General features: G+C 30.0%; 1 protein-coding gene across 1 annotated transcript; it reads right to left on the bottom strand.

Annotated features, from left to right (window-relative positions):
- Positions 1–101: 101 nt before the first annotated feature.
- LOC109595541 (palmitoyltransferase ZDHHC11) lies at positions 102–14,688 on the bottom strand. The gene is made up of 6 exons (XM_020010918.2): positions 14,428–14,688; positions 6,506–6,835; positions 2,858–3,116; positions 2,366–2,797; positions 2,056–2,314; positions 102–1,972 (listed from the first exon to the last, which is right to left on the bottom strand). The coding sequence occupies exons 1-6, from the start codon at positions 14,683–14,685 to the stop codon at positions 1,801–1,803; spliced, it is 1,710 nt and encodes a 569-aa protein (XP_019866477.2). The 5' UTR covers positions 14,686–14,688; the 3' UTR covers positions 102–1,800.
- Positions 14,689–19,129: the final 4,441 nt, after the last annotated feature.

The following is a 19,129-nucleotide window of genomic DNA, read 5'->3' as shown; positions in this document are numbered from 1 at the left end:
TTGTCATTTTTACTTTTTACAATGCCACACAGTTTATTACCAAATATTTCGTTATTCACATTAAAAAATAATTGTATTTTAAATTTAAAATAACACACACATTAATACAAATATAATTTTATTTAACAATAGATTGCACATTTATAAACATTAATATGAAACAACGGGTCAGATAAAATATATAAAAACGAAGTTCATGGTGAAGGTGCGGCCTCAATTAGTGCACCCCATCGCGGAAATTATGGTTTCCAAATTGTTTAGTCGATATTTATCATTCCAACTGCATGACTATTACATACACGAACCCCTCCCCCGGACTGTGTGTTGATAAAGAAGAGATATCTCCTCTGGAGTGACAAATTAAATATATGCATAGAAAATGATAATTTTTAGATGCCACGAAGAAATAGTAACAGGACATCTTATTAAGAGCATGTGAATGGTTTCTGATTTTCAATTGGTTTCTATAAGTCTATTTTCGGGTTTGTCTGGAATATATTTTCTAAAAATCATTTTCTAGGAATGTCAGTCAAAATCTCAATTCTAAAATACTACAGGTCGCTATTTGAAAAGTATATTACTTCTATGTATAACTACATAATATTTAAATTTAAAATTATTTTTATTGTCACCAAGGATTTAAATTTGCACTGCAAATATGTAAACAAAATTTTAATATCCAGTTATAAAAGTTTCCCATATATTTTTTATATTTATTATGGATTTAATGAAATGATTTTTTAAATATGTATTATAAATTACACTAAATGTTTACATATTGTACAAAGATACACAAAAAAATGTTTAAAAATAAATCAGTTTAGTAGCTAGGAAAGTTCTGAGTTTATTATTCTATTCTGTTTAATCGAATTAACGTATTTATAACTAAGGTGTTCTACTTGTTATAAACATCACTGTATAAATTGTACTATTTTAGTTAAACAGTATTAAAGAACTATTTACTTAATAAATTTACAAAGTTCTAAGAATTTTGGACAAGTCTATTGAGTTAATAATTTATATAAAATGTTTGCAAATGTGCATTTGTTATATTTGTACATAGTATGAATATTTAATAATTATACAAAACTACTGTATAGTGAAAATCTATCCTATACTTATAAAGTATAATTGATGAACTTTTATGGTTGTAACACATTTAATGTACAGGTTAATACATTACTAATTTGAAAGATTGAAGAATAACTCATAGATATTTCAAATTCAGATACCGCAATATAAAAATAAATTTATATTCATATAATAAAAAATTTCTCCGCGTAAATATTACATATTTCGACTATGAATATTTATTGACATATAAATATTGAGAATATTTTGCACTGAAAAATTATTGGTCATTGCTTAATCTGCAAATACACTAATTTTTATTTAGTAAATAAATATAATTAATCGGATTTAATAAATAACTATCTAAAAAATTCTTCTTAAAATGTTTCCGATCTCCCAAGTTATAAGTACAATTATATAATATCCCAAAACATTGTATAAAATGGATATAAACATAATCAGTCTGATATGACAAGGAACCAAGTAAACACTCAAAATACCAATCACTGCCAATAACATTTTAAACCAATATGTTTTGTACATTCGTTAATAGCAACGCGGGAGCGCCTTTTTAATACCTTAATGCCCCATCAATTAACGACAACCAACTATTTAAAAGCGACTCCTCCCTATGGAAAACCGGAACCAGGACGCGGGACCGCACCTTCTAGCCTCGATGCCTTCGCCACATGGAGTCACGAGGGATGCAAACTTATTTTGAGGATACGTTCAGAAGGGGCGCGTGCACGAGCCGGTGATGGCGGACACGGTGCAGTTCTGGCGGGACGGAGACGCTGGGTTGGACAGGCCGCTCTCGCGGATCGGCGATAGGGCGGGGGTTTTCGTGCGGTGCACAACGCTGCGTCTTCTCCGACGGTACATCGGGCGTCGTGAACCACATCTGGAATAAAACATGACGTATATATATCTGCGAAGCAAACACTTGCTCTTTTCGTTTGATTTAATGGAAAAAACTTTGTTCACCTTTGTTGTTGTTGTTGAAGCATAGTAAGGGCATTGGCCAATTCCGTTTCACTAATAAGCCTCCGTCTAGGAGGTGTGGGGAGGGCTGGCAAGGCATTCGCTCTTCGGGACACTTCCGGATATAAGGGTACCGGAACTATATTGTTGACGGTTTGGATAATCTCCGAATTATTCGAAGTATCATTGGGGACAGGCACCACTTGGTTAGATTTAGCTACTTGGCTTTGAGACTCCCTTCTTCTATGTTGTCCCAAGTTTCCTGAAGATAAAATTTGTAGCAAAAACTCCTTATAACTGAACATATTCTTACCTATAACTCTAAACAAAACTCTCAACTTAGCACTGGACCAATGGCCATGAGTCCTGTGTGGACGGCCCTCGATGGCCGAGATGCTCTTCGCCTTGTGCCGGCACAAGGACATCAGACATCGAGGCTCGGACGGACTGTGAGGGTCATCCGGACTGTCGGGCACCGACACGCAACAATTCCATTTCCTTTTGATCTTCTTGTGGTGGTTCTGCGAGGTGCGCACCTCCGGCGCCACTGCATTGTTGCTCATTACGCACATCTGACAATCCTGGGGCGTTGATGGAGGTGTGGGCGTCGGCTCGGCCGCAGACGTCGAACAGTTGTTGAAAGTCTCCTCGACTACTGTGCACGTCAGGAGGGTGGTACGTGATCGGCCCTCACAACGTAGGTTCACCGGACGATGTCGCAACGTCGAGTTCCGTGCGTTGTTTTCTATGAAATACATTTATTTCGAACAAAAGTAAAAGATCATTCCTAACATATTTGGTTTACCTTGGGGCTCCTCTGCATTTCGGTTGACCGACACGTGCGGCTGACTTTGGTTCTGGCGTTGCTGCCTGATATACTCGTATGTCGTCAAACCCAAGAAAGAGATATAGATATGGAAGAAGCATAGATGCAGGAGCAATCCAGCCGTGATGGCGGCGAGGAGACCAAGTGCTGCCACTACCGCCAAAAAGGCCGCATCACCTGACGGCAGGGATGACGGATGACCGGGATATGATGAGTTCTGATCAAAGGGATACCCCTCCTGAAAAAATGTTTTAAATTATCCCCCATTCTACTAGATATACATTTTATTTTTCTCTAATAATAATAATAATAAATTTGTAACTTAGTGAATATAATATTAAACCAAGTTATGCATTAAATATGGAACAATGATAATAAAACGTTACTGAGCAATTCTTGAACGTATTCTACAATAGAAATCCCACATATCATTGAAAATATTAAATCAATAATTTCTTTTGAATTGCGATATAAATAGAAAGTGTTCGGTCTTTGATTACATTGTAATTTTATTAATAAATACGAGTTATTTATACCTCTTTATCCATAATTGACTAGTTAAAATATAATAATTTTATAACTTCCATTAAATAAAAGCTTCACAATTTCTTCATCTGAGGAAACATAATTATGTTAATGAAATTACTACACAATATTAAAAGAGAAAAAAAATGAATTCGTAAAAGATAATCAAAAACTGTTTATTAAACAGCTATAAATAGAATGGAAGTCAATAAAATTCGTTTATATCCTAGCAACTTCAGTTATCCGAATAATGGGGACAAATCCTTATAAAGGGGACTTATTGTTTGAAATAATTTAGAATTCCAATATGATATAAACTTCTCTTCAAAATTGAATTGTCTGGCTAATATTTTTGGCATTTCATTAAAAAACACTGTTACAGAATAACGTTTCGTACCTCTAAAATACAAAGGTTAAAGGGTGCTTTTAATTTATTCAGATCAATTAACCGTATAAATTCCTTTTCCCTTTGTTCGCAAGAATTTAACTTTGTAATGTAATAAGGAGAAGGTCAAGTGCATTAGGGGTAGATTACAGTTACATGTACTCTTTTTTAAAATGCTTTTATGAACTTCATGTGATAAATTACGACTTTTAATTTTAATATAACACTGCTACTAAAATGAATTTATAAAACTGTAATTAAATTAAAATTATTTTGATTTGATTAAAAATATAAAATAATTGATTTGCGGACCACTTTGAAACATCTACTCCTCTTTAGTAATACCTGAAATTTTGCAGGAAGCAGATGTTATTTATATTACAATTAGAAGAAAATTCATTTATCAGGAATATAGGAGATTCGTAGCAAATTTTGGTCTGCTAGTACTTGAAATGTACTGAATGTGAAAATATAATAATATACTGATGTCACTTATCGAAAAAAATTACTGAAATAGTCAGTCACTAAAAATCGACAAAAAATTAATTATTTGACATTTTTACAGCTGTAACTCAACCATTTCTTTTAATAATATAGATGAGTTGGTAAAGTATTACTTATTAATAGTTCTTACAAATATATGATAGTGTTTTTGAGTAATATGAAATGCACTTTAGAAGAAAACAAATCAATAATTAATAAATATAGCTTGGTAATTGTAGACATGAACATTCGAAGCGAATTAACTTTTATCAGCTTGTAAGCATTGATTAAAGTGTCGTGGTAAAAAATAACACGAAGTGACCAACACTGATTACATGTAAGATCCTTTCTTTAGTCATTTTTAAAAATGGTAGTTTCTAAGTTAATTTTGACTTCAAAGTGATAATAAGTACAAGTAATTACAGTTACTAGTTTAAGAATATTTTTTTATAATCAAATTGTTAATTGGTATCTAATTTTTGATGTTAATTTTGATTTAAAAAAATATTTTACTCACAATTTATTATTCAATTGTGAGATATTTATTTATTATTTATTGCTACGTTTAATATAGAGTTGGAACAAGTTATAAATTAACCAATTCAGTCATTTTTTTTTAAATTTAATATCACCTATTTCTATCAACTTTTTTTAATTAAATTACATACAGCAAAATATTATATATTATATTTATTTCTGGAAAATCTCATTCTACAATATATACAGTGGTGGAAAAAAGTAGTAGTGATATATTTTTAAAAATTGGATTTTTATACCCTGTGATTTTTTAATACCCATTGAAATGGTGGATCTTTTTTTATCGGATACATTTTTCGACTTATGTATGAGTATGGAATAATATTTTATATGCGGCCACTTGTAGTGAAATTTTTAACATTTTCGGTTGGTTTCAACGTAGTTATTCCTAAACAAGTTTACTTTTTACTTCAATTTAGGATAAGAGTACTTGAACTTTGTGGAAGTGGCCGAACACAATGTGACATGACAAAAACATTAAATATTACTCAAAGTGCTGTTTCAAAGATTTTGTGTAATTTCCTTACTTAAGGAGATGTTGAAAATCGACGCCAGCCAAGTCAACGAATAAACACACCCAAGAGAGACAAAGTTATAAAAAGGTTCTCCCTCAATGATCCTCAAGACAAATTAAGGAAAAATTCCGTCACAATTTGATCTAGATGTTAGTTAGTGGGAAATCGCTTTTTTGATGCTGTCTTACATGGCCGAGTAGCAGTTAAGAACACACTCCTATCAAAGAAAAACAAGGCCTACTTTCGGCGTCGTATGGTAAAACATTTGTGAACCGGTCAATGGGGCAAAGATACCCTTTTAAATATAAAATTCCTACGGTTAAATATTGTGGCGAAAGTATTGTGGTTTAGGTATGCTTTGCTCCATCCAAAGTTGGAATCTTGATTCAAGTGGAGGGTAAAATGTATCGTTTTCAATACGAGGACTGGTAAACAACATGTTTTCTTTTGCCGAGGAGGAGATGCCACTTCGTTGGATATTTCAATATGACAACTATCCCAAACACACGACTAAAATTAAAGAATGATTTCTAATGAAAATCCCCAAATCAAAATCCTATTGAACACCTTAGGGATGTACTAGATAGTCGCATCTGAACAAAAAACATCATAGCCAAAAAACCATACAAGAGCAGTGGCAACAAATTCTATACCTAAAAGATGCCAATCAGTGATAGAAGCCAATGGTTACGTCACAAAATATTGAAATATTTAGGTTATTGTTCTTCCCGACCAAATTAATTTGAAAAAAGTAAAATCCTGTGAATCAGATCTTTGTGATTAATGAATCGATCTTAGACTTAATTAGATTTGTTCTGATTTGTAACTGATTAGAGAAAACATTAAGTAACATTTTAAACCAGTAGACTTTTTCCACCACCGTATGTTTAAACGGAAAGAGTGGAGGAACAATTACCACACAAAGGTTAATTTTACGAATGATGCATCCTGCATTATGAAAATGACACAATAATTTTGATGATGGGAAAGGCCCTGCAGCAACTACTGTCAATCAGTTGGTGAAAAATTGGTTCGTGTAATGAACTATTGAATTTGTTAAAAATTTATTATATTAATTTACATTTATTTATTTATTTATTATTCCACTGTCAGAAATTTAAAAATAATGCACCACTTTTCGGATGACACTCCAGAATCGACTTAGAAAGCTGAACAAGTTACCTTTTTCTCGGGCACGGCGTCACTGAGCTGGGCCGCCGACGTGGTGGATGCGGTGTGGTGCAACACGAGCTCGGCGACAGCGAGGGCGGCCACGAGGGCCGCGGCCGCGACCGCCGTCGAGACGCACATGAGGAAGAGAGCGTAGTTGCGGCCGCCGATGCAGTGGTTCAGCCACTTGCAGTGGTGGTCGAAGCGGTGCACGCACTTGTTGCACGCGCTGCAGTGCTTCGTCCGTTCGCTGCTCGATTCGATGCCGCACAAATGGCACACGCCGCCCTCGATCACGTGCGCGTACTTCGCGCGGTCCAACTGCGGCACCACCTCCGGTACCTGAAAAGAAAATTCATTCGTTTTATATTAATTATGGAAGAAAAATAAAATAAGCTATTTTTACTATGGGGTTATTGAAAAAACATCGAAGTCTATCAATAATAAATTAAAATAATAGTCCTGAAGATTATTAACAGCGTCATTTTAAGAATTTTGAAACATGATGATTATTGAAAATAAATTTTATATTTAAAAAACTTTATGTTCTTCAATAAAATTTATTAAAAATATAAGAAATAATGTACTAGATTAATTAAAAAAAAATATCTCTTGATGATAAAAAAATACTCTATTTCATAGATAAACGTTACAATATTTTTCAAAAAAAAAACAAAAAACAAAAAACAAAAAATTATAAAAAGTGTAATAACATTTTCAATTAAAAAATATTCAAAATTATGAAAGATATGAAAAATATTTCCTAAATATACAATAAAAATTCATCCAGTAATTTACTGGCTTATTTTAAGAATTTTGTTTCCTTGATGATTCAAAAAAACAATGTGTTAATGAGACTACATTTTTCAACAAAATGTATAAAAAATTATAAAAAATTTAAATAGTATTTTCTGAATATTTCAAGGATATTACTGGATCATTTGAGAGATTTTTGTAAATGGATAATTGAAAAAAAAATCAATTGATTCCTAAACAAAAGCAATAACATTTTCAATTACAAAATACAAAAACTATGAATAATCTTTCCTAAATATAAGGCATAAATTCATGGAGTAATTTACTGGCTTAATTTAAGAATTTTTGATCCTTTTATAAATAATATTTTTTTTTGTTTTGATTTTTTTAAATGGGTGATTGAAAAAAGGAATCAATTGGTTCAAAAACAATAACTTTCAATTAAAAATTATTAAAAAATACTCTGGACTCTGGAATAATATTTCCTAAATATAAGCCAAAATTTCAGCGAGTAATTTACTGGATTAAGTTATGAATTTTTGATCTCTTAATGAATATTGTATTTATATACGAAACCGATAATATTTTCCTATATATAAAAAAATATTCAGGGAGTAATTCACTGAATTAATTTAGAAGAATTTTGTACATAGAGTAATTCAGCGAGTAATTTACTGGATTAAGTTATGAATTTTTTATCTCTTGATGAATAATATTTTTTTTTTGTTTTTAATTTTTGTAAATGGATGATTAAAAAAAATCAATTGGTTCTTAAACAAAAACAATAACACTTTCATATGAAAAAATACAAGAAGTGTGGAATAATATTTCCTAAATATAAGACAAAATTTCAGTGAGTAATTTACTGGATTAAATTATGAATTTTTGATCTCTTGATGATTATTGTATTTCATAGACAAAAAAAACATTATAAATGTTTAAGTAGTATTTCTTATATATAAAAAAATATTTAGGGAGAAATTCACTGAATTAATTTAAAAGAATTTTGTACATAGATAAAAAAAATAAATTCATTCCTAAACAAAACCAATAATATTTTCAATAAAAAATTATTCAAAAATACAAGAACTAGGTATCCTAAATATAAAGAAAAATTTCAGGAAGTAATTTACTGGATATTATTTAATGTGTGTTATAGTATTTTTGACTCTTGAGGATTTTTTAAAAAAAACACTGTATTTCATAAATAAAAACGATAATATATTTCAACAAAAGAAAAAATTATAAAAGTGTAAATAATATTTCCTAAATATAAAGCAAAAATTCAGGGACTAATTCAATGGATTATTTAAGAGAATTTTGTATATGGCTGATGTTTACAAAAACCTATTGGTTCCAAAAGCAATAATATTTTCAATTAAAAATTATTAAAATAATAAGAACTATGAATAATGTTGCCTAAATATAAGACAAAAATTCAGGGAATATTTTACTGGGTTAATTTCAGAATTCTGATTGATGATTTAAGAAACCAACACTGTATTTCATAGATAAAAGAGACAACATTTGTCAACAAAGCTTGTAAAAAAATTATAAAATGTGTAGTGTATTTCCTAAATACAAATTCAGGAAATTAGTTTAATTACTGAATTATTAAAAAAAAAATTACTTGGATGATTTTTATCAAATTTGTTAAAAATTATAAGAACTGTAAATAGGTTTTCCCAAATATGAGGCAAAAACTTCATATTTTATTAATATTACACATATCTCATTTTATAACACAATAATATTACCATTAACATATAAAACTTAAAATATTAACATCGTTACAAAATGTAATGACTGTTATTTATTGGTGTAATTTTCATCGATTCATATCATTATGCAAATCGTAAGGAAATGGATTTGTATATAAATTGGTTACTGTTTGATTTATTAGGATGAAAATTCTACGGACAGCGATTAAATTAAGCTTCCATATCGAAGCAAAACAAATTGTCCGTCGGGTCATGCATGCGGGCTTTGACTTCAATGAGCCATTATAAATGACTACAAATCAATATTATCAGCTACAGTTACACCGATACACACACAGCAATGTTTACTAATAAGCAGTACCGTTAATATTTTGAATTTTACATTTTATCTTCGAATTTTAATTAGCCCATACAAAATATAAATATTATTGTTTTAAAGTATTAACTAATTTGATTTCTCTGTTTACTATTTGAAGCGTGGTTGTGTAAATGTAATATAAATTGATTAACGTCTTAAAAAATAGCTAATCCATTATGTCGTTGAGCTGTCACTTTTTACGATGAAATTACTTCGGTAATTGTGCAAAAACAGTGTCACAGTGTGTTAATTGCACCTCATGCACATCGATTTGCTGTTAAAGTTCGCCACAGTTTTTAAGTAATGAAATAACAATTTCTGCTTATATTAACCGTTAACTAAAAATCGATATATGAATAATGAGCTTTCGCTTCGTTTAATTTTATGCACCTATTTAATTTTCATCCAGTATAAACTATGTTACTGGCCATAAATTAGATTACTTGAGAACTTCAGCAACAGTGGAATATTGAATTACATAAGTTTCCACCTAGAAACACATTATGTGAAAATAAACTTTTCCATAACAAAATTTTCCGTTGGATTCGAAGATGTTAATAGTGTTTTAGGATGGCCTCCTTTTCTGAAGTATTCTCGACAATGTGATGTATAATTAATAAATATATTTAAATATTTAAATGTCTAATCTTTTTTTAAAAATCTTTCAAAGAACTTTGCAAGACAACAAGAAAGAAATGACCACAAAGTTTGTTATTTTTATAGCATGATATAGAATATAAAAAAACCTTTTTCTTTTGATACCAAGTTAATCGACTTCTGTTCAACAAATTAAGTTGAATGAAGTATAGATAAATTGAATTTTTCTTCTAGTATGATTCATGTTATCGAAGTTAGAATATATTTAATTACTTACTCTCAGAACATCCGCAGTTAAATTCTATATTCGTTTAAAAGTCTCCAATTAAAAAAAAGTACTTCAATTTTCAATTCTAATTTTTGGCTTGAAAATGAGAATCAACTTAATGAAAACTTATAACATTTCCATATTCTATTAAAAATATTCGTACATTTGCGCATTCGCCATTATTTTGATTAAATATAGTTACATAACCTCAAATGCTGGATTATAGTTAGCCAACTGTTTTTATTCCAAATTTCATTTTTTTAATTATCGAATATTTTATATTAATTTTATCAAAATTTAAAAAAATATATTTTTTAATTTAATACTACACCTGTGTAAAAAAATTTCTTGTACTACTCTTAGTGCATATGATATACTAAAATGAATGACTATTTAGTAGTATACATTAAAAAGTTTTGAGGTAGTAAAATTTTGCATAGAGATACTTTCTCAATGTTTGCCTAACATTTTTGGCATTTGTACCTATGAAATGACTCTCAAACGGCATGAATCGAAATCGTGACAAACTTGTGAAATTATTATCTAAACATTCTACAAAATGTGAACATTAAATTTAATCTTGCAGTAAATTATTTCAACATTAAAACTAACTAATTATTATATAAATATGTCTACTATTGTAATCACTTAATCATAACTATAAATTAATTTTAAAGCTGAAACTTAAATATTTGCCTATTTGGTGAACCAAGAAATTAAATTCCTATATTTATTTTTCGACAATTGTTCCGTTACCACCCAGCACTCCATGTTATCATCATAATTACTTTCTTTTCCTAGAAAACAAGTTTCTCAAAAATTATAAAACGCACTAAATTTTTTATATTTAAAAAATTACCAAGTATTTAATTTTTTTATTTATGACTTTGATAATATTTTTTCTGATGACCAGCATTTTTTCTTTATCCTTAAATTTAAATTAAAAACAATTTTGGTATATGTAGAATTATTCACTACTTTGTAATGTACAAATGTTAAGCTAAGTAAATAGTGTATTGAGTAAACAGTAAATTCAAGGGACTATTTAAAATAGTAAAGCCTGACAGAACAAAGTGTAACTCTTATTTAAAAAAACATATCTATTTTAATCAGATTTGATTATAAAAGCATAATTACACAAAGCCGCAGAATAAATATTTGCTAAAGTGACGGAAATAAAACACAATTAATGGATCTACATACGAATATGTGGCGAAACTTAAATTTATGACGATCAGGTGTTAGATTACCTACTTAAGAATATTGTTTATTTTCTATAATATGATTTGCACAGGTGTGAATACACCTGTTTGCATTTAATAATATTATATTAAAAGATTATAATGTATTAAAAAATAGTTCATATATATTTTACAAGAAAAGTTCCAATTTTGAGCCATTAAACATAGATTTATCATGATCATTTAATTAAAAAAGTGTATCCTACTGCTTTTTATAGATTTTGTCGGGAAGTTTTTATTTTCAATGTAAAAAATAATAGTACAAACTAATAGATGCTTATTCACTAAGCATCTAAGCTAATGTTAATATTGCTCAACAAACAAATTATTAGTTATTACCAAACAATTGTTCTTTCAATCGGACTGAATGTGTGCTGAAAAAATTGTATTTTGAATTTTTTGTACCTCTTTCCAATAATCATGATACATTAATTCCATTGCAATTAAATTTTGGAGAAAATTTTCACTTTGTACACCATTTTCAACTCCTAAATTAGGAGGAAAATAATATGGACGAGGATGTGGGAAATGCCACAGAAATAGCCAATTGTTGACAATTTTCTTATTTCTAATGAACGTCTTAAACGACAACCAAGATTAGTGAATCATTTTCCTTTCTCACTACATCCTCTTACATATTTCAGGACTTTTAAACAAACATCCTTTAGTGTTTTAGAAAGACAGTATGTGAAAAATGATGATAATATACAAAATAAGCTATTTACTTCTTAGATGTTAGATTATTCATGAAATTCCTTCAGAAGTCAAGTTGAAAGTATATAATATTCTAATATTGCTCATTGAGATATTAATATCAATGGCAAAGAAAAAAGGGGAATTTAGAAAAACCACTACCAAATCAGTAAATATTGAATAAAAATGTAAAATGGGAAAAAGAGAAATTGACGTCTATAAAAAAATCAACTTTTTATTTAGTTTAGTTTCAGTCAAAGCTCAAAATAGAGAAAACTAGAATAAGACAATGTTTTCAGTAAAATGGCTGTATTTACCTTGGGCGAGGTACTAGAATATTGGTTTTGATCTGTTTTTATGATTGATTGTAATCTAAAAAATATGGAATAAGACCAATAAATATATATATATATATATATATATATATATATATATATATATATATATATTTCTTTGAAATTAAAAAAATACAGATCAGATTATATTACTGACTAATACATCCCACAATGTTTTCTACTATATATATATATATATATATGATGGGGAAATGCCACAGAAGTAGCCAATTGTTAACAATTTTATTATTTCTAAAAAACAATGAACGTCTTAAACGACAACCAAGATTAACGAATCATTTTCCTTTTATCTCACTACATTCTCTTACATATTTGAGGACCTTTATACAAAGATCCTATAGTGTTTTAGAAAGACAGTTTGTGAAAAATAGTGATAATATACAACATAGGCTATTTGCTTGTTAAATGTTAGCTTATTCATGAACTTCCTTCAAAAGTGAAGTTGAAAGTATATAATATTCTGATATTGCTCGTTGAGATATTAATATCAGTGACAAAGAAAGAACGAGAATTTAGCAAAACCATTACCAAATCAGCAATTATTGAATGGAAATGTAAAATGGGAAAAAGATAAATTGACGTCTATAAAAAAACAATTTTTTATTTAGCTTAGTTTCAGTCAAAACTCAAAATAGGGAAAACTAGTATAAGACAATGGTTTTCACCAAAATGGCAGTATTTACCTTGGGCGATGTACTAGAATATTGGTTGTGATCTGTTTCCTACGATTTTTAATTATTGAAATCTAAAAAGTATGGAATAGACCAATAAATATAAATATTTTTCTTTGAAATTAAAAAAAAATACGGATCAGATTTTACAGACTAACACATTCCACAGTATTTTCTACTATATATATAGGAAATGCCACAAAAGTAGCCAATTATTAACAATTTTCTTATTTCTAAAAAACAAAGAATGTCTTAAACGACAATCCAAGATTAGCCAATTATTTTCCTTTCTCACTACATAATCTTAATATTTAAGGACCTTTAAACAAACATTATTTAGTGTTTTAGAAAGACAGTTTGTGAAAAATAGTGATAATATACAACAAAGACTATTGCTTGTTAGATGTTAGATTATTCATGAACTTCAAAAGTCAAGTTGAAAGTAATATTCTGATATTGCACGTTGAGATATTAATATTAATGGCAAAGAAACAACGGGAATTTAGCAAAACCACTACCAAATCAGTAATTATTGAATAAAAATGTAAAATGTGAGAAAGAGAAATTGTTTCAGTCACAGCTCAAAATATGGAAAACTAGTATAAGACAATGTTTTTAGTAAAATGGCGGTATTTACCTTGGGCGAGGTACTAGAATATTGGTTTTGATCTGAAAATCTACTCCCACAATATTTTCTACTATTTTAATGGTTGAAATTATTTCTATATATATATATATATATATATATATATATATATATATATATATATATATATACTATAAATATTTTATTATATTTATTTTCCATTTTTATTTTTTTAAAAAATCAAATTAAATAATTCAGTTTTACAGGCATACTTCACTTTTCATAATTATGCCAGTATTTTAAAAAAGGGTGCAAAACCAAATTAATTATAAAAATTAAATTAAACAAATTGTATTAATAAAATGGATTATTGTTATTATGACACACCTCCTCAGCATTCAAATTGTGAAGTTACCTTGAACTTGAAAGTGAACATTCCCTTTCAACAAAAAGCCAATATAAAAAATAATAAATTATTTAAAGAACTTATTTTCAATAATAAAATTAAAAAAATTAAAATATAAGATATGACAAACTTTTTAATAATATACATAAATAGTTGGTAGACCGACAAAGAATTAAGTAATATTTTTCTTTCAAACAGCAACATCTTGTGTTTTTATGAGTGGAGTAACATAATCTAATCGGGAAGTCAGACAACTGTGAGAACCGTACCAAAATACCCACCCTCTTACGGAGGACCTCTTCGGCGGGATCGACGAGCGCGGCGGAAACGTGAGCGGCGGTGTGCAGCAGCAGCAGCACGGTGAGGACGGCGAGGCAGGCGGGCTGCGCGTGCAACGGAAGCGCCGGCACCAGCAGGAGGAACGAGCCGGCCGAGAGGGCCGCCAACGTCAGCCACCCGGTTAGCTGCAACGGATGCAGCGGCAGCTGGAAGCCGTGCTGGCGGCGGAGCCTTCTGGTCGCGTCACCCGCGTTTAGCATCGCTCCCGCTCGTCTCCATGGCACCACGGCGATGGGACCGTCACACGGTAACGTCACGTGCACACTGGCCGTCGGCGGCGGCGAAGCCCGCGCCACCGGCTCGGCTCGGCTATCGACCGCGGCGGACGCGGCGCGCGTCGTCCCGCCATAACGTGACGCCTATTGTTACCGGGGTACGTCCGTGTTTCAGCCCCAAAACAATGACTGACTGCTTGAAGTACATAAAAAATTCAGTGACAACAATAATTTGCCGGAACATGATGATGCCACTTTATGGAAAGTTGATGTTTTATGAATTACTGCCGGTGTCCTTTAATTCTGACGGTAATTTTATTTTCTAATCCACCAGGATGGTTCGGTATTTTTCCTTTCTTTACTTTTAATTTTGAATACTTCATTTCTTACTATTTTACTAAAATTTATCTTTTATTTAGTTAGTTAAAATTAAAAGTTTGTTACTTCATAAATTTCCCAAATATTTTATTTTATTTCAATATGTACAAGTAATTGTTGATGTTCGATGCATTTTCATATTCAAATTCAGTTAGTCATTTTCAAGATAAGGATATGAAAATATGCGTGTTTATTGATATCGATAAAATGTTGCTATAGTCATAATCAATGACATAGATTTTGTGGTCTGATTTCACTGATTTGTGATGTACAATTTTGAGTAATGGTAAATAATTAAAAATTCCGACAAAAATGTTCAATATATCAGTATCATTTTTTAAACTAATAACAAATTACATCTCCACGATGATCACTGACTCGCCCAAATATTAATCTGAGATGGATGAGATGGTTAACTTTATCCTGAGGTACCTCATTCCATCTCACCTCTATTTGACACTGAAAATATCTAAGGTTTCTGGAGGAACGACTGAATTTAGAAGACATCCGCCTAATTGGTGACCAGAAATCTCACTGACCATGCCCAAAAATTACATGGAGATGTTGGACAAATTCCAACAAGTTGCATATAAAATTGGCTATTGTACTGGAAAACGAGATTTTGAAGGGTTCAAAGGTAAGACAGCAAATGTGATTTTGTAATTTTTGGAATGTATCGTTGGTGACCCAAATTATCTCTAATGAAAATTAAATATTAGGGCCGACTACCCTGGAACAACTCCAACAATTCAATATACAAATTTCACCACAAAAAATAATGGAGTTTGTTTTCCTCTGCGGTACCTTTTTACATATACCCGACCAGCAATGGCCAAATCACATCCCCACAAACCTGTCGTTCTTTACACCAATCCATGTTACAATGTGAAAGGAAATTCACTAAGTAATTAACAAACGATAAGATTCTGTGGTAACTCTTCCCCTGTTGAGAAGCTTTCCTTCTTTCGTCGTTTCTGGTTGGCAATTGGATAAATGGTCACAGAACGATATTACAGAAGTGTGAAAATGTAGTCTTAATGTTTGTACATAGCTAGACATCTCCATGAACCTCTCACATGTCGTTCATAACATTCAGACCGTTCCCTCCAATAATTCCAGGTAATACTTCCACTGAGGTTGAACCAGTTGACAACTTCCATAAACGACACTTTTATATGAATAAAATTTATGCCTTTGTATTAATGACAATGAATGACAGTATCCCATAAATATAACAAAAATGAAATGTGTACTTAAGTGGATTTATATTAATATATGTATAAGGTAAAAGTATCTCAGAAGATTGTCATTTTTTATACCAGATGGGATTTTTTAAACGAAATGTTTTTCCACATAAAATATTGAACATAATAATAATAATATAATATAATAATTTTAATCTAATATAATAAAAATAAATTTCTTAACTCTATTTACCTAATTTTGCTAAATAATTTAACTTTTGAATAGAGCAAATTTGGTTAATTTTGAATTTTGAAGTATTTTTTTCTCTATTTAACTATAAGCTGTTAGTTACTACACCCTGTACATTAATATTATATATAATTAATATTTACATATAATATTTTGTTATTCGCTTTTTTTGGTATTTTAAAAATTTAAACAGTTTGGTTGGATCCAATATCGATGTTTAGTAATGTTAAAATGTCTAGAGTGAATACCTAAGTGATTAATTAAACGACAAAGTATCCCCAATGATCAAATATATATTTATTAACTTGATGTCTTTGTTGGTGGCACATTAAGCTTGACCTTCCTGAGAATTTACAAGCATAGGGTACTGTGACTTTTAATATGAACCAAACACGCAGATCTTAAGATAATTTAATTGAAAATGATTAGTTACACCTTCGGTTACTAATTTATGAGACATTCGTTTCAATTTGTCTGATTAAAAGCAAAGTTGATACGAATAAAAATATTACCCATAAAAAATGTATGTATAAATACATTAATTTAAAAGTAGTAAAAAATCTTTCTTGATACACTTTTATATTCATATATATGATTTTACTAATTTAGATTTCTCATTATTCGTCATAATTGTTTTATTTATTTACATCAGACAAGGTCACTGTTTATGTTCTACAGATTCCTTAATTTAGTGGAACCGACTAAGATCTTTACATATCTGATAATTTCATACAATTTTTCATATCATTTTCACATTTCTGAGAAATGTTGTTTTATATAACTGCCACAGAATATACCAAGTAAATCAATTTGGTTTTAAAATCATTCATACGGGAATCCCTTTTCAGTCATAAAGTTAATTAATGGTATTTTGTGCCATACATTTTCATTAGGAAAATACATTTATTTAGGTACAATCTGAATTCAGTTGCTGAAGTCAATTAAATGTGTGATTGATTATCACCGCATAAAAAAACCCAATGATACACTTTATATACTTACATAAGCCGTTTCCACTTACACCTTATTCTTAGTTCTGTTTTATAAATCTTTAGAACTTTACCAAGATATGGTGAAATTAATATATATTAATTGCCTTGAGGTAAGACATCAGGAGGTCCTTGGATAATGTTGGATATATTTGTTGGTGATCGTTGCTTTTAGGTTTGTTCACATTGAGTCAGTATATGTTTAACTGTTAATCGACTCGACAAACTTACATACTGTCGATTTCTCAGCATCCAACAGGTACACATGTGTAATCCCGTTGTGCTGTTTTAATTTGCTCTTTTCTTTTAATTTTTTCGTAAGGGTACTTAGGGGATGGTGTTTGATTTAATTAAGTTGGCTTTAATTAGTGTGCCTAGAGCTTATGATTTTCTTTGTTCCTGGTAAACTTCATATGATGGAGCCCAGATATGTAATTTAATTTAACTGTTGCCTTTAATAGATACAGCTCTATTACTCCTTTTTACACGGCGGACCTGCATGTCAGAGGAATGACTGTCCAAGGTGGTTGCAAAAAAATGATGTTGTATGGCCGGTTCTAAAAATATTTTTTGACTCATTGTCATTTGTTACCATTTACTTAAAATATGTAAAAAATTATCGAGTTAATTCAGAGTTGGTCGTTTAATTAACGCCTTTAAATACATGTCTAGAATAAACGGAAGCCACGACAAACCTTAATGGCCTGTATCCAAGACCCGTACTCTTGTCCTAATCACAAACACATGCGTTAAATTAGCATCCCAATACAAAATTAATTAGTAATTTCATAATAATAAATAAGTATAAACAAATTTCTTAGAAAGCCGCCAATAAAAGTTTATCTGGGATATGAATGGATTGTCGAATGATGTCCGCACTCGTTACGCCAAAAGTTCAACACATCACGCGACAATTTGTAAATAATTTGTCATTTAGATAAGATGTGTTGGCGATTTATTTTAATATTCGACTCGAATTGCTGTCTTCTAACGTATGTATACATACGCTCAATGGAGAAAGGGAGAGGATTGTTTTATAATTAGAGTTTACTTTTAGCAAACTAATCGTATTATTGTCCCACTAAAAAATTGTCAAAAATTAAATTTATCAATTTTATGAGGGGGCACGGATGTATTTTTTATTTGAATTGCCCACGTGTAAAATATTTAAGAGCGTTTTTAATCAAATTTTAAACAAGACAATATTATGTTGATCGTAAGAAATATTTATGATTATTTATTTAATCACCATATAAAATATGGGTGAGATTTTGCAAGCCATGATAAATTTTCCATTCTTGTAGATTAACTTGTTAATTTTAAATTAATCATAGTAAACAGTTCATGTGAACCAACTGGCAATCATGGGAGCTCTACAAATGTATATTAATTAGCACGACAATTAGTTACACAATCTTTAAACACGTACAGAAGACGGTAAATTAATTACGTTACGTAAAATATGTACTGTATAACAAAGAGTACTCTTTACTGTAAATCAATACATCCACCAATATTTGTTTCAGATTTTCCTGTAACCTCCAAAAGTTTATGTATATTCAAACGGTTTAAATGTATCATTTGTTTTTATTATTAGTTACATTTTATGAAAAAATATATAATAAATA

This window comes from Aethina tumida, chromosome 2 (assembly GCF_024364675.1).
Source record: "Aethina tumida isolate Nest 87 chromosome 2, icAetTumi1.1, whole genome shotgun sequence".
Lineage (NCBI taxonomy): Eukaryota > Metazoa > Arthropoda > Insecta > Coleoptera > Nitidulidae > Aethina > Aethina tumida.
Note: the sequence above shows the minus strand (reverse complement) of the source record. Positions and strands in the feature narration are given on the sequence as shown.